The following is a 14,584-nucleotide window of genomic DNA, read 5'->3' on the forward strand; positions in this document are numbered from 1 at the left end:
ACAAGCAGGAAGACTGCCCAGGAGCACAAGCAAGAGCTGAGCTGCAGAGGATGGATGGCGTCGGTGGCAACAGGACTATGTCCTACAGTCGATGGAGTTACGACAGGTACTGTGCATCGCAATCTTTACGTTCCCTCCCACCTCCTTCTTCCACCACCGGGGAAGAAGGTTTGATATTGATAGTTGGTCATTCCTTAGCAAAGGTTCAAGTCTTCTGCAGCTGTCCTACTGAAGCAGTTCTGGGTTTAGTAATGGAAGGTTATCACTTTTCCTTCCTTCCTTCCTTCCTTCCTTCCTTCCTTCCTTCCTTCCTTCCTTCCTTCCTTCCTTCCTTCCTTCCTTCCTTCCTTCTTTCCTTTGCTTTGGACATTAACAGGAGCTGGCAACACCAGATTCCCTGTTTTTTTCAACTTGTAGTTCCATGGGAAAGTCACCCTCTTCAGCCAGGTCCATCAGAGATTGGAAAGTTCCTGGAGATGTGCTTGTTTTTATTATCCCACAGAAGTGGCTTCCCCAGAACTAAGTGTAAAGAAACGCTGCATGCTCAATTGTGAAAAGTGTTATAGCATTTAATTAGAAAGTCATCTGTAGGCAAACTCAAAGGGGACAGGTTGGTGAGATTTTCTTCGTGATCCTTTTGCAAAGTCTCCTTGAAGCATTAAGGTGACCTCCCCCTCAAACACTAACCACATTTCTTTTTGGAGACTGTTAATTATCTTGCAACAAGCTATCATTCCCCCCGCCCACCCCAATTGGTTTCCTTCCTACTGCATTATTCCAGCGTCATTTTTCGGTTATAGTTAATAATGTGGGTACAAGTTGAACCATACAAATAATTGAATTGCAAGACCTTGGCAAGCTTTATGAAGTGTCAGACTCCTTTTAAAAAACGTAATTGCGTATGTGTATTAGGTTGATATGCCTACATGTTATTATCCCCAAAGGACAAGCAATTGATGGACCGTAAAAGGCAAAATCTGAACATGGAAGCACTAATTGCTGTGTGTCTGGATTGACGAATGTGGGCTTGGTGGTCATACAAAACCTGGCAACAAACATTTTGTGCAATTAAAAAAAGTAAATGAAAATACATAGTAGCCGATGCTTCTTGGAGTCTTGTTCCATTATATCCTGTATGAACTGATTCCTTTTGATAAACAGCTAGTTGATAACAGCAGCACACAAACGTGTTTTATTGTAGCAGTAGCCTTTATTTAACAGTACTTTAAAGTTCAACATGTTCATTTACTGTCACAACTGATACTGGCTGAAATATGAACAACATTATTTCTCCTTCCATCACCCACCTTTGTTGTGAAGGTCAGGACTGCTTGCTTTCAGCTCCTAGTTTGCCGATTCGTTTCAAGTCTTGGGATTAACTCCAACAATTTCCAGACAGATTGAGAATGATCCTAAATTACTCTAAAATAATGCGAGGCTGAGGAATTGTAGAGAGCTTTTTGTTGCTCATTAAAATTATTTTCCTACAATTATTATGATTCACCACTACTAATAACAACTGGCCTCCCAAAGGCCTGGGATAGATAGCTGTAGCAATGGGAACTCAAATAACATGTTGCATCTTGAATAATAAGATCTTCATGTTAATGGAAGAGTATCTGCATTAGCACTGAAGTACTTACTACAAGGAATAAGCAGATTCCAAGCTTGTTAAAGCATCAGCAGATGTGGAAGATGTTAATGTTACTCGGGATATTTGTCTGCAAGGTCTCATGTTATTTTTTCCTCTGTCTAGAAGACCGTACAGATACCTCAAGTGCAAATGATGTAGTTACATTTTATATTACACATGCCACATATAGCTAGCTATACAGTTGTTTAGATTTCTTTTTTCTAAATAGATTGGCTTACTCTTATGTAGATTGAGAGTTGTCCACTGCAATAATCTTACTCTTGGATATTTCTGTCAAAAACATTTTCAAGGTGTTCAGAAGTAGGCATTTTGCTTGTTAATGTTACATAGATTTTGCAGATAAATACTTGTATATTTTCTATATATTTCATAACAGTTAAATATTGATTGCAGAGAAACAAGGGTAGCATATAAGCCAAGTGTGGTCTACAAATACTTTTTTAGTGCCCCTAGAATAATGTCACTTTTTCAATCTCCATAGCTTCAAAACATTGAGCCCACTTGGGTCCACTTTTGAAGTGTGGCATTTGAAATGTCATTCAGACCTAGTGGAACCCTCTGATGACAGAAGTTATACATCCCTGATTTATTGTCTGAAATGTAGACTGGCATCTATTAGCCATCTTTGACTTTGATATTAAATCGGAGCACATGTTCTCCCCACCTCCCCTTCTCTCTCCATTGCTTTTTAGACTTAATTCAAAAATTAGCACATTAATCAAGCAAAATGATAGTAGTAGTAGTAGTAGTAGTAGTAGTAGTAGTAGTAGTAGTAATGGTAGTGGTAGTTAGAAATACACAACTAGCCAAATATTTGCACAATTTTAATGCTAGCCCAATGCCATTTTTTCTCATTTAGTTACTGCTTCTTATTGACTGCTATCCTCACTTTCTTTTTTCCTATTGATTCTTTCATTCAGTGTTTAGTACATATAGCAACAATCTACATTCTATAACCATCAAATAAACAAAAAGCTCCATGACTATATTGAGGGAAAATCCATTATAAGGAATTTACCTTAACCCAGTGGTAAGATTCAAATTTTTTTAAACTTCCGGTTCTGTGGGCATGGCTTGGTGGGCATGGTGTGGCTTGGTGGGCATGGCAGGGGAAGGATACTGTATTAAAATCCCCATTCCCTCCCCACCCCAGTAACCTGCTTTCCAGCTCTGTTGTCCTGTGCAGGGCAACAAAAGAAGACCCAGCCGATCAGCTCGGACTCAGGAGGCAGAGAATAGATGGTGGGGGACCAGTCAGAGGTGGGATTTGCCGGTTCTCCAAACTACTCTAAATTTCCACTACTGGTTCTACAGAATTACTCAGAACCTGCTGAATACCACCTCTGCCTTAACTCCTGGATCCTATGTACATATTCACCTTTTTTCCCCTCACTCCATCCTCACCTATAGTATCAGGCATTAATTTTAATTTAATTACTTTTAACAAGTGGATTCTTAAATCAGCAGCATCATTTTTTTTTCAAATTTAGGAAGAAACCTGAAAAATGTCTGGCTACCTCAATGAACAAATGTGAACAACAATACAATTAAGAATGGTTGTTATGAATGATGGTTAAGGCAGTTACATTAAATCAGAGTGATACATGCTGCTTATTCCTCCTTTTTTATAATACACCTTTCTGTATTGGTCAGTTCCAATTTCTATCAGAATAGTTGTCAATTGAAAGGAAAAATTACAAAGATAAGAGGCCATAATTCTCTAAGTATTTGTCCAAGTTCTTCGTGACTGATGTATATGTGTCTACTTTGTAAAAGTTTGTTCTTATGGCATTGGAAATAGTTTTGAAAAGTGCATTTTCAAAATATTAGAAGTGCTGTTAAAAGCAAGAGCATCTTTATTTTTATGGGCTGCTTTTTTTGACTCCATTAAGACTTGGCTTTCAGAGTCCAAAGACATGTGTACTAGGAGTGCTTGAGAAAAGTGGGGTGGTAATTATTATTGGTTCATGAATATTATATCCGTTGCTATGGATGCACAGAAAATGGAGGAGGAGGGGTTTTTTTATTATATACTTGATTCAAATATGAAATGATCAATTGTGGAACAAGGCCTATCTCATACTTGGACTGTTGACTCAAGAGCATTTCACAGTTGCTAGTTAAGGCTTCTGGGCATGTATCAATGACGTTCATACTACTAATCAAAAATGTTCAGCTCTTTGATAGTGGCAAACCATTAGCCATTTCCACAAAACAGATATTAAGGATCATTATTTTTTTAAAAGTCTGCTGTAGGAAAGAAGGAAACAATTTTAAAAGCTGCTGTAGTACTGCACCATGTTTTTTTTCCTTTCTAAACAAGAAAACTAACAGGGAAGGAAAACTAGCATGGATCTGGGAAGGTGAATGGATAAAAATACCAAAAGAAGGGTGGTAATGATATTAATTATAAGAGGAACTTAAAGGAATGGATAATGAAGAACTAAAAAGGGAGCATTTGGCATCAGAAAAAAAACATTTTATTACAATCATTGACCAGATTTGAATAACATAACCAGATAAGATGAATAGAATATAACAAAGTTTAGAGGGAATGAGATAAATACAAAAGTATAGTGAAATTGAACTGTTCCTAGTAAAGTCCTGATGGATTTTGACAGTTTTTAAGCAGAATTAGATGACAGTATAAAAGAGTACATCTTTCTGATCAGCTAAAAGCTAACAAAAGTTAAAGGAATCAGTGAAACCTGAATACTGAGATAAAAACAATGCAATAAGATTGTAATAAAATTGACCATAAAGAAGTACGGGGGCTGCTGTTTTCATAGCTGCTGATTTATAAGCATTTGAGATTTTTCTGGACTTTTGCTCCCCAAAGTGCAGTTTGCAAAATATTACAGCATGCAAATATCAGGCCACTTTGAAATTTTGGTATGGTAATTTGACAGAGCAATCTGGCAGGCTTGTGTATTGACTTGATTACCTAAATAGAGATCAGTGGGAATTAGGCCATTCTCAAATTGTTGTTCCATTTCAAACTCTCATTGTCTGATGTTCTTCCTGGGTGAGTCATACCCCATGATGATCAGGGTTTGAAGAGAGAAGCTGCAGTAACACAGATTCTTTTTCAAGCCCCTTTCCTTAATTATCCAGATGGTTTGCTATTTGATGTCAGCTTCTATACACAACTCCATGGCAAGATTGCATCTACTTTGTTAGAGGGAGATGATGAGGATTCTTGAATAGTATTTGAAGAAGAAGATACAGTTTAGTGCACATTTGCTGCATCTTAAAGCAGCAAGGCGACTCTATTTTTCTTAGAACTATTTCTCCATTATTAGGAACATACATTTTGCTTTGTCCTTGGAATGAAGTATATGAAAAAGCAGGGCCAACTCTTATACTTGATTTGCTAGGTGCACCTGGGGCTGATTGTTCTTCATAGGTTGTTCAGTGAGCAACTGGTTGAACACACACTATTCTCATCCATTGATTCTTATTCTCCCATTGGAAAAAATAAATTAACACCCTCTTCCTTTGGATAATCCTTCAAGTATTGAAAGACTGCTATCATGTCTCCCCTTTACCTTATCTTCTTAGATATTCCTTTAACCATTCTTCATAGAATTTTGCTTCCATGCCCCTCATCATCTTTTACACTCTTCTCTGCACTCTTTTCTGTTGCTCAGCATATTTCTTTTATTGTGAAGACCAAAACTGGACACAGTCTGACCAGTGCAGCAAAGAAGCAAACTATCACTTCTGTTGATCATTCTAACCTAATATTGCATTGTTCTTTGGAATTTCTAGCACACTGCTGGCTCTTAATTAATTTATAGTCTGCCAATATACTGAAATCTTTCCTACAAGTTCTGTTGTGAATCCAGATCCACCTATCTTGTAGGAAGAGGAAGAGGAGAAACAGGAGAAAGAGGAAGAGGGAGAAGGAGAAGAGGAATGAATTGTTGTTGTTGTTGTTAATCATCGCACAGTCAGCCAAATGTTCAGACTGGATTTGGCATTTTTGTCTACCTATCGAGATCTTACCAAGAATCTGGGATAGACAGATGTGGATGTTTGATGGTATTATAGATATTGTTGCAGGGTGGAAGCTGTCCCCAGTAAAACCGCCTTTTGCAATTGACTGATGGCAAATTTGTCAATGCTAATGGTGTTCAATTGGTGCTCCTGTTGTTTTGGGTTTGCACCCAAGGTGCCTATCATTATTGGTACTAACCTTGGCTTGCCTTTGCCAATAACAGATAACAGATAACCAGAGTTGGGAGGGATCATGTAGGTCAGGGTGTCCAACCTTGGCACTTTAAGACTTGTGGACTTCAACTCCCAGAATTCCTCAGCCAGCTTTGCTTTGCTGGCTGAGGAATTCTGGGAGTTGAAGTCCACAAGTCTTAAAGCTTGCCAAGGTTGGACACCCTGATGTAGGTCATCTACTCCAACCCCCACCCAAGTGGGACAATAGTCACTCTATTTCTATTTGTAAGTCTTTGTATATTGTTATCTTCTCCAGTTCTTTCTCTTCCATTCTGCTGTCTCCATTCACTGCCATGTCCACGATCCAGACTTTTTTTTTGGTCTTTCTTATCAACAATTTTTATGTTGTGGCAGGTGCCTGTCTATTTGAATTCTAAACTCCCAGAGCAATGTAACTTGAACATTTTCTATGACTTTCTCTATTTTATGGTACCACGAGTCCTTGCTTGGAGGCAAATGATATTCCTTGCAGATCTCCCAATGCAACATTGTTGCTGCTTACCACTCCTTGTAAGCAATCTGTGAAATCTTCTTTCAGCAGCTTACCAGGTGTCCACTGTTTCTTCAGCTTCTTTGGATTGGCGGTTGAAGGAGGATTATTATTATTACTACTTGGAATGGTCTGCTTTTCACAAAACAAAGTGGCTGCTACTAATCACCTTGTCCCTTTCTAAATGCCTGCAAATCCACTGTTTGATTGGGGGTTTTTTTTCATAAAGTTTTCCCACATACAGATGTAATACTGACTGAACTGTAGTTTCCTGTATTTGTAATTTCCACCAGTTCTTTCATTTCAGTTTTTTCACTTCTCATCTAAAAAACCTCTTCAGTTCTGAAGTAATACTGAAGAGCTGAAAAAACTTCTTGGATGAGAAGCAAAACATCTTCAAAGAAAGAACCAAGAAAGTCCAGTTGCCTTTTGGAAAAGGCAGTTTTGGGACAAGCATAACTTGGATGACTGAGAATCTCCAGTTCTTTTAACACCCTGGAATGCAATTCATTTGATCTTGAAAGGTAAAGTTCATTCGCAGTATTTAGTTATTCTCTCATCGATTTATTATCTAGTTTGACCTGCATTTCTTTTCTGACGGTTGTGCAGCTTTTAATAGGTTGAACTACTTTTTCCTTTTGTGGAAAGACAGGTCCAAAATAGGAATCAAGCAGCTCAGCCTTCTGAATGCTGTCTGAAGTGGTGTAGGGTATCCTGCCTAAGCAGGGGGTTGGACTAGAAGACCTCCAAGGTCCCTTCCAACTCTGCTGTTCTATTCTATTCTATTCTATTCTATTCTATTCTATTCTATTCTATTCTAAATAAATACACTAGGATATATGAGAAAAGCAATATTCCTTTTCCTGCCACTACATTGACTTATCACAACATAATATGTCATAAGGGAATTATGTAAGAATGTTGCTGAGTTGAAATGCTAGATTTGGTTCCGACAGTCCAGGGAAAATCCTCCTTTTCTCAACTCTGTGCTGTAGAATTGGCTGTGTAGGATACAGAGGACCAAAATCAGAAAATGAGTTTTTTTTTTTAAAGGATGGCCTTCTATTCTGATTGAAACCCTTAGTTGTAGCTACAGGTTAAAAAGTCACCTGGGATTCTTTAGATTCTATGGTGAAGTTGTAGAATCCATTTGCTGGTTGGTGAGATAATCAGGTGGAATATGATGGTGTAGTTGCTGTGGATACCACCTGATTTCTGGATAAGGTATTTGTTATACTTCTGTACTTCTCCAAGAGATCTCTCTCCTTCACGGTTTTCCTTCTGTTCCTCTTGTCTACATAAGAACCACTTGACCAGTAGAGTTGTACATCACAAAAAGGAGTAGTAATTGCTCACCATATTCTAAAAGTGTTGGATCTAAACCAAAGAGTACATCCTAGAATGCCAAGGGCATTTTCTCATAAATTAGGTCATTTTGTTCATTTTTTTCCCCCAACATGAATAAAGCAGTGGATTCTACTGTCTCCAGAATTTAATGTGAGCCATTCTCGAAGTACATTAACAGGAAGCTGACCAAATAAATACAAACTGCTTCATGAATACATATAGTCATTTCCTGAAACCATGTTCCCTTCTGGCAAGAGTATAAATGCTGTTATTATCTAGGCACAAAAGGTACCTGCTTGATTTTCATTGATCTTAATTTCCTATTCCAGTAGTACCCGTTCTTACAGGAACAAACTGAGTAGAAGCTGCCAAGAAGCATTGTTACAATAAGAGCTATTACAGATCTCACTCTCTGTGTGTGTGTGTGCTCTTTTTCAGTCCCTGCAAATGTTTTCTAACCTTTGATAAGGAAGTGGGAACTGTAATGAAGCTTGCAGTTCAAACAAGACAACAGAGAATGAAAACTCTGGAGCAGAGCTGAGTAGCAATCACAATAGCATTTAGATTTATATACCACTTCACAGTGCTTTACAGCCCTCTCTAAGCAGTTTACAGAGTCAGCATATTGCCCCTCACAATCTGCACCCTCATTTTACCAACATTGGAAGGATGGAAGGATGAGTCAACCTTGAGTTTGATGAGAAGTGAACTGCCAAATTGCAGGCAACTGGAAATCAGCAGAAGTAGTCTGCAGTACTGCATTCTAACCACTGCGCCACCATGTCTCTTTACCTTTGACATTTGTTTGCAGGGATCAGAGCATCCCACACCATAGCACTGTCCCGGATCTTTGAAATGCTCCATTATTACCTCTTTTTGTATGTCACTGACAGTGGTGGTATTCAAATTTTTTTTACTATCGGTTCTGTGGATTTGGGTAGCTTGGTGGGTGTGACAGGGGAAGGATATTGTAAAATTCCTATTCCCTCCCCACCCCACCCCACTAACCTGCTTTCCAGCTCTGTTCTCCTGTGCAGGGCAACAAAGGATCCAGCTGATCAACTGGGACTCAGGAGACAGAGAATAAGTGGGGGAGGGTCAATCAGAGGCAGTATTTGCTGGTTCTCCAAACTACTCAAAATTTCTGCTACCGGTTCTCCAGAACCTGTCAGAATTGGCTGAATACCACCTATGGTCACTGCCTTTCTTGATCAACCTTATTTCAGAGAGCTTTTGCTGCCATAAGTGTTGAATTAGCATTTATCTTTCTGTGGTTGCCATTAGCTATCTGTGAATCACACTAATATTATACTAAGTTTTAGCTGTCCTTTTAAACATACCATTAAATTTGAATCCACTGCTTCTTTGAAATGATCTTGTCAGTGCAACCTGGAAAGGCAGAATGGAAATATTTTCATTTAAAAATAATAATAATAATAATATGTGATCCCCACATAGCTGCAGGCTGAATGCATCCTCAGAAGCCAGCAACTTAATAAGTGTTAGTTGGCCTTTTCCCACAAATGAGTTATAATACTCTATACATTTTTAAGTTGGCAAAAATAATATTCGGGTGAAATTTGCTATACCCATTATCAATCCCTGTTCTGCCTCTATTGCCTCTGTCCACTTCCAATTACCTGGCAGATGAGGTGGAAGTGGGAAAGCTTTTAAGTCCCAAATATGTGCATAACAGAACAGCATAACAAAGTTGTAAGGAACCTTGGAGTTCTTCTAGTCCAACTCCTTGCCCAAGAAGTAGACTCTATACCATTTCAGACAAATGGTTGTCCAATCTCTTCTTCAAAACTTCCAGTGATAGAACATCCAAAACTTCTAAAGGCAAGTTGTGTTCCACTGGTTAATTGTCCTGTTAGGAAATTTCTCCTTAGTTTTAGGTTGCTTCTTTCCTTGATTAGCTTCCATCCATTGCTTCTTCTCCTGCCTACAGGTGCTTCGGAGAATAGATTGACCCCCACGTCTTCACTGAAGCCTTTTAGATATTGGACCATGTCACCCCTAGTCATTTTTTTTCATTAGACTAGAAATAGCTGAGTTTGCATACACACAAACACGCATTGTATTTTAAAATTTATGTTTTAATATATTATTCAATGATTCACGTGTTCGCTGATAAAGTATTACAGTGCAAATGTACAGGGTGATAAATATATCTGCTAATTATGATATAATTCCTATAAAGTCCCTGTTATTTCCTTGAAACATAATATTTACCTTGAGAAGATAATGAGCATGTGTTTTGCCTCTCTTTCTCTGTTATTTCTCTGATTAAACATGATTGTTTTTCTAATATATACCAGAGTTCTGGGAAAAAATGCTGCTGAACTTTGTTTAATTACCTTTAGATAATACTGAGATATTTTCAACATCCACTGTAATTAGGTATTAGGTATCATGTTATCTTTTACAACCTTCCCACTGTATCATTCTCATCCTTGTTTATGCCACATAGAATTTAAAAAACATCCAAATTTGGTTGCAACTGGACTCAAGCTGATTCACTCAGAATTAGAAAAGAATGTTTCTCTATCTGCTTATTGTCTGGGATACTGTCTCATTTCCAGCAAACACTGCATACGTCATGCAACCATTTTAAAGCCAAGTGCATGGAGAAAAGAGGGAAATTACAACCTGGGACATAAATCTGATTCAAAAATAGCTTTTTACTAGATATACTGTAGTAAATTAAGCACCTCCTTCACCTATGCAGCAGAGGTGGTATTCAGCAGGTTCTGACCAGTTCTGGAGAACCGGTAGTGGAAATTTTGGGTAGTTCGGAGAACTGGCAAATGTCACTTCTGACTGGCCCTGCCCCATCTATTCTGTGCCTCCCGAGTGCCAGGTGATCGTCTGGGTCTTCTTTTGTTGCCCTGCACAGGAGAATGGAGCTGGAAAGCAGGTTAGTGGGGTAGGGAGGGAATGGGGATTTTGCAGTATCCTTCCCCTGCCACACCCACCAGGCCCCACCAGGCCCAAGCCATGCCCACAGAACTAGTAGTAAATGTTTTTGAATCCCACCACTGCTATGCAGTGTACCTTTTCCTTGAAAAAACAAAAACAAAACTAAAAGTCCAACTAAAAGTCCAACAAATTGTACAATACATGCTTGAGAGATGAGTGACTATATAAATTAGGTAGATAGATGATAGATGATAGATAGATATAGATGATAGATAGACGATATAGATGTTAGATAGATAATGGATGATAGGTAGGTAAATAAATAGATGATAGATGATATAGATAGATAGATAGATAGATAGATAGATAGATAGATAGATAGAGATAGACAGACAGACAGATAGATAGATAGATAGATAGATATGAGAAGTTCTTCTCAAGTCTATGCTGAAGCCAAAAATATCCAGAGCAAAGAGGATCTGTTTTTTCCCCTCTCCACAACTTTTGTGCAACAAGAGTTATTTTTATAGCCTGTGTCTCATTTTGATATCAAATCCATGCTAAGGTGACTCTGTTACTTACAGCTACTTCTGTACTTTTTCTAGTAGGTAAAGAATGGCAAAAATTGCTGCCCTCCTTGGAACCTTCTCTAGCAGTATTATATCTTTTTAAAATGTGCAATAACCAGAACTGCACACCATATTACAGATGGCGTTCCACCATGGATTTATGTTAGGTCTTATGATATTAGCAACTAGATTATCAGTACTCTTTCTTATTTTGCCTCCTGCACTATTGGACTTTTTAAACAGTGGATGCACCCTGTGTCAGCCTCCTACCTTGATTTTCATCAACCTCATCAGTCACGGCTAGCTCTGATCACATGTTTCTATGAGTAGTTAGGATTTTTGACACCAACATTCATCGCTTTACACTTGCTTATGTTGAATGACATGTGCCATTTTTTAAATATATATATTTATTATTTACATATATAAATATTGAACACAATGTGACCTTCCTGGCATTTCCTCTGTCATACATACTGGAATAAAAGACAGATAACATGCCTACTATTTATATATTGCTAGTTTTGTACAGTTATTTTTGACCAATATACTCATTTTGGTACATATATAATCAGGGGTGGGATTCTACCAGTTCTATGCACCTATTTGCTAGAACCAGTTGTTAACATTCTAAGCAGTTCAGAGAACCGGTTGTTAGAAGAAATTACTGGCCTAATCCTGTAAGGAAGGCAGGAAGGAAACATTCTGGTGTTGCTTACAGAAATTGCCTCTCCATTAACCCTTATTGCATTCTTGGCAGGACTAGACTTCCTGTCTCAGGAACTTATCTGGAGTTCTTTTCCCCTTCTTTGCTGGTACTTTGCTTGTGTGGAGTGACCATTTAAAGTTACAATGGCACTGAAAAAAGTGACTTATGACCATTTTTCATACTTACGACAGTTGCAGCATCCTCACAGTCATGAGAGGCCAGGCGAGGAGATGCATGCTTCGATGTGAGTGATATTGAGTTGGCCACACCCAGCCAATAACATGACCACCAAGCCATGTCCACCCAGTCACATGACCACCAAGCCACACCCACCACCTAAGCCACGCCCATAGAACCAGTTGTTAAAAATTTTGAATCCCACCCCTGTATATAATGTCACATTCTGGGTCTATTTAGCCTAATTTATTTACGTTCTGACTCCCACCTCTCAGTTTCAACCATTGGTAAAATCTGTTCCATGTATCATAGTATTCTCTCTCCTCTTTATTTTTTAGTTCTAATATTAATCTATCCAGTTCTGTGCAAACCAGTGTTTTGATGTCCATTCCCATAACATAAAAATATCCCTTTGGAGATCTTCACCATGCTTTATTGTTTTTATTTTTTATCATGCTAAACAGTGGTGGGATTCAATTTTTTTTACTACCGGTTCTGTGGGCATGGCTTGGTGGGTGTGGCAGGGGAAGGATACTGTAAAATCTCCAGTCAGAGGTGGCATTTGCCGGTTCTCTGAACTACTCAAAATTTCCACTACTAGTTCTCCAGAACTGGTCAGAACCTGCTGAATACCCCCTTTGATACTAAATGATCTACAGTAGTGTCATCAGCAGAAATTGAGTTGGTGGTAAATGTTGTTGGGAACCAAGTTTCCTATTTTAGTACTAGAACCTTGGAAAACGACTCGAAAAATTTCCATTCTTGATTTAGGTTTTACTTGTCCTTCTGGAATGGAGCTGGTATGGTTAAAGTGTTGAGCTTGTACAAGGGGATCCAGATTTTAGTTTACATAAGTTTTTTGGATGACTTTGGGACAGTTATCCTTACAGGATGGTGATTGTGTGGGAACAATAGGAGAGGATACCATGTCAGCCATCTTAAACAGTTGTATGAAAAGCAGAATGAAAATATATCTCTCCGTGCCACTTTTCCTCAGTCTCTAAATACCAACTCTGGGTTACCTGGTGTAGAGACTTATCCTTTGACAGGATCTTGCAAGTCCCCATTCAGAGAGAGGACCAAAATGTTTAGTCTTCACGCCTTTATGGAACAAGAGAGGCTATTGTTTAATCTTTTAGTGAACTGTCATTTTGCTGAATGTACAGGCAGCTTTCCTTTAGCGACTGCCTCACTTAGTGACAGTTTGCAGTTACAATAATGATGAAAGAGTAACTTTATGCTGAATCCTCACATTTATGACTGTTATATATCAGTGCCCGGGTGGTCCAGTGGTTAGAGTGCAGTACTGCAAGCTACTTCTGCTGCAGCCTGCAATTTGGCAGATCGAATCTCACCAGGCTCAAGGCTGACTCAGCCTTCCATCCTTCTGAGGTGGGTAAAATGAGGACCCAGATTGTTGGGGGAAACAGGCTGACTCTGTAAATTGCTTAGAGAGGGCTGTAAAGCACTGTGAAGTGGTATATAAGTCTAAGTGCTATTGCTATATCTACAAAACAAAAGAAAACCAAAGAAAGATAAGCACAGTCACAGTTTTACTTGGGGATCACTTTGCTGGTCCAAGTTGTGGGTGGCTAAATGACTACAGGTAATCCTTGACTTAAAACAGTTTGCTTAGTGACCATTCGTGGTTGCAATGGAACTTTAAAAAAGTGACTTATGAAGATTTTTCACGCTTATGACTGTTGCAGTATCCACACAGTCACGTGATCAAAATTTAGACTCTTGGTAACTGACTCATATTTATGACCGTTACAGTGTCCAAGGTCACATGATCACCTTTTGTGACCTTCTGAGAAGCAAAGTCAACAGAGAAGCCAGATACATTTAACAACTGTGTTATTAACTGAACAATTACAGCGATTCACTTAACAACAATGGCAAGAAAGGTTCTAAAATGAGGCAAAACTCACTTAACAAATGACTCATTTAGCAAGAGAAATTTTGGGCACAGTTGTGGTCATAAGTGGAGGACTAGCTGTACCTGAATATGCAAATGACCTGTGTTTCAGATCTGAAAAATGAAAGTCAGGGTTTAAAAAAGTTAAGTGAATAAATGACATACAACAGACACATAAACATACAGGGCAAAAGGCTCATGAAATGGGAATTTGTATAATTTTTTTTTTTAATTTGATTTGATTTATCAATCACTTGCAAGATAATAGGTATAAGTATAAACATGAGTAAGAATACAGGAAATAGGTACGAATAAATGGGGACAATAGGACAGGGACGGGAGGCACGATGGTGCACTTATGCACGCCCCTTACAGACCTCTTAGGAATGGGGTGAGGTCAGTAGTGGATAGTTTGAGGTTAAAGAAGTGGGGGTTTGAGGATGTAACTGCAGAGTCAGGTAGTGCATTCCAGGCCATGACCACCCTGTTGCTGAAGTCATACTTTCTGCAATCAAGTTTGAAGCAGTTTACATTGAGTTTGTATCTGTTGTGTGCTCTTGTATTG

The 14,584-nt window shown here is 38.6% G+C and overlaps 1 protein-coding gene across 2 annotated transcripts in view; it reads left to right on the top strand.

The window, feature by feature from the left end:
• Positions 1-14,584, top strand: part of TUB (TUB bipartite transcription factor) — a 118,041-nt gene continuing 103,457 nt past the window's right edge. The window contains exon 1 of one of the 2 annotated variants that reach the window (XM_026706640.2): positions 1-106. In XM_026706640.2, coding sequence (XP_026562425.1) covers positions 51-106 — 56 coding nt within the window. In that variant the 5' untranslated portion in view covers positions 1-50. The remainder of the gene's footprint in view (positions 107-14,584) is intronic. The other variant, XM_026706641.2, reaches the window with a different exon arrangement.

This window comes from Pseudonaja textilis, chromosome 1 (genome assembly GCF_049901715.1).
Source record: "Pseudonaja textilis isolate UNSWEBS1 chromosome 1, rPseTex1.2, whole genome shotgun sequence".
Classification (NCBI taxonomy): domain Eukaryota; kingdom Metazoa; phylum Chordata; class Lepidosauria; order Squamata; family Elapidae; genus Pseudonaja; species Pseudonaja textilis.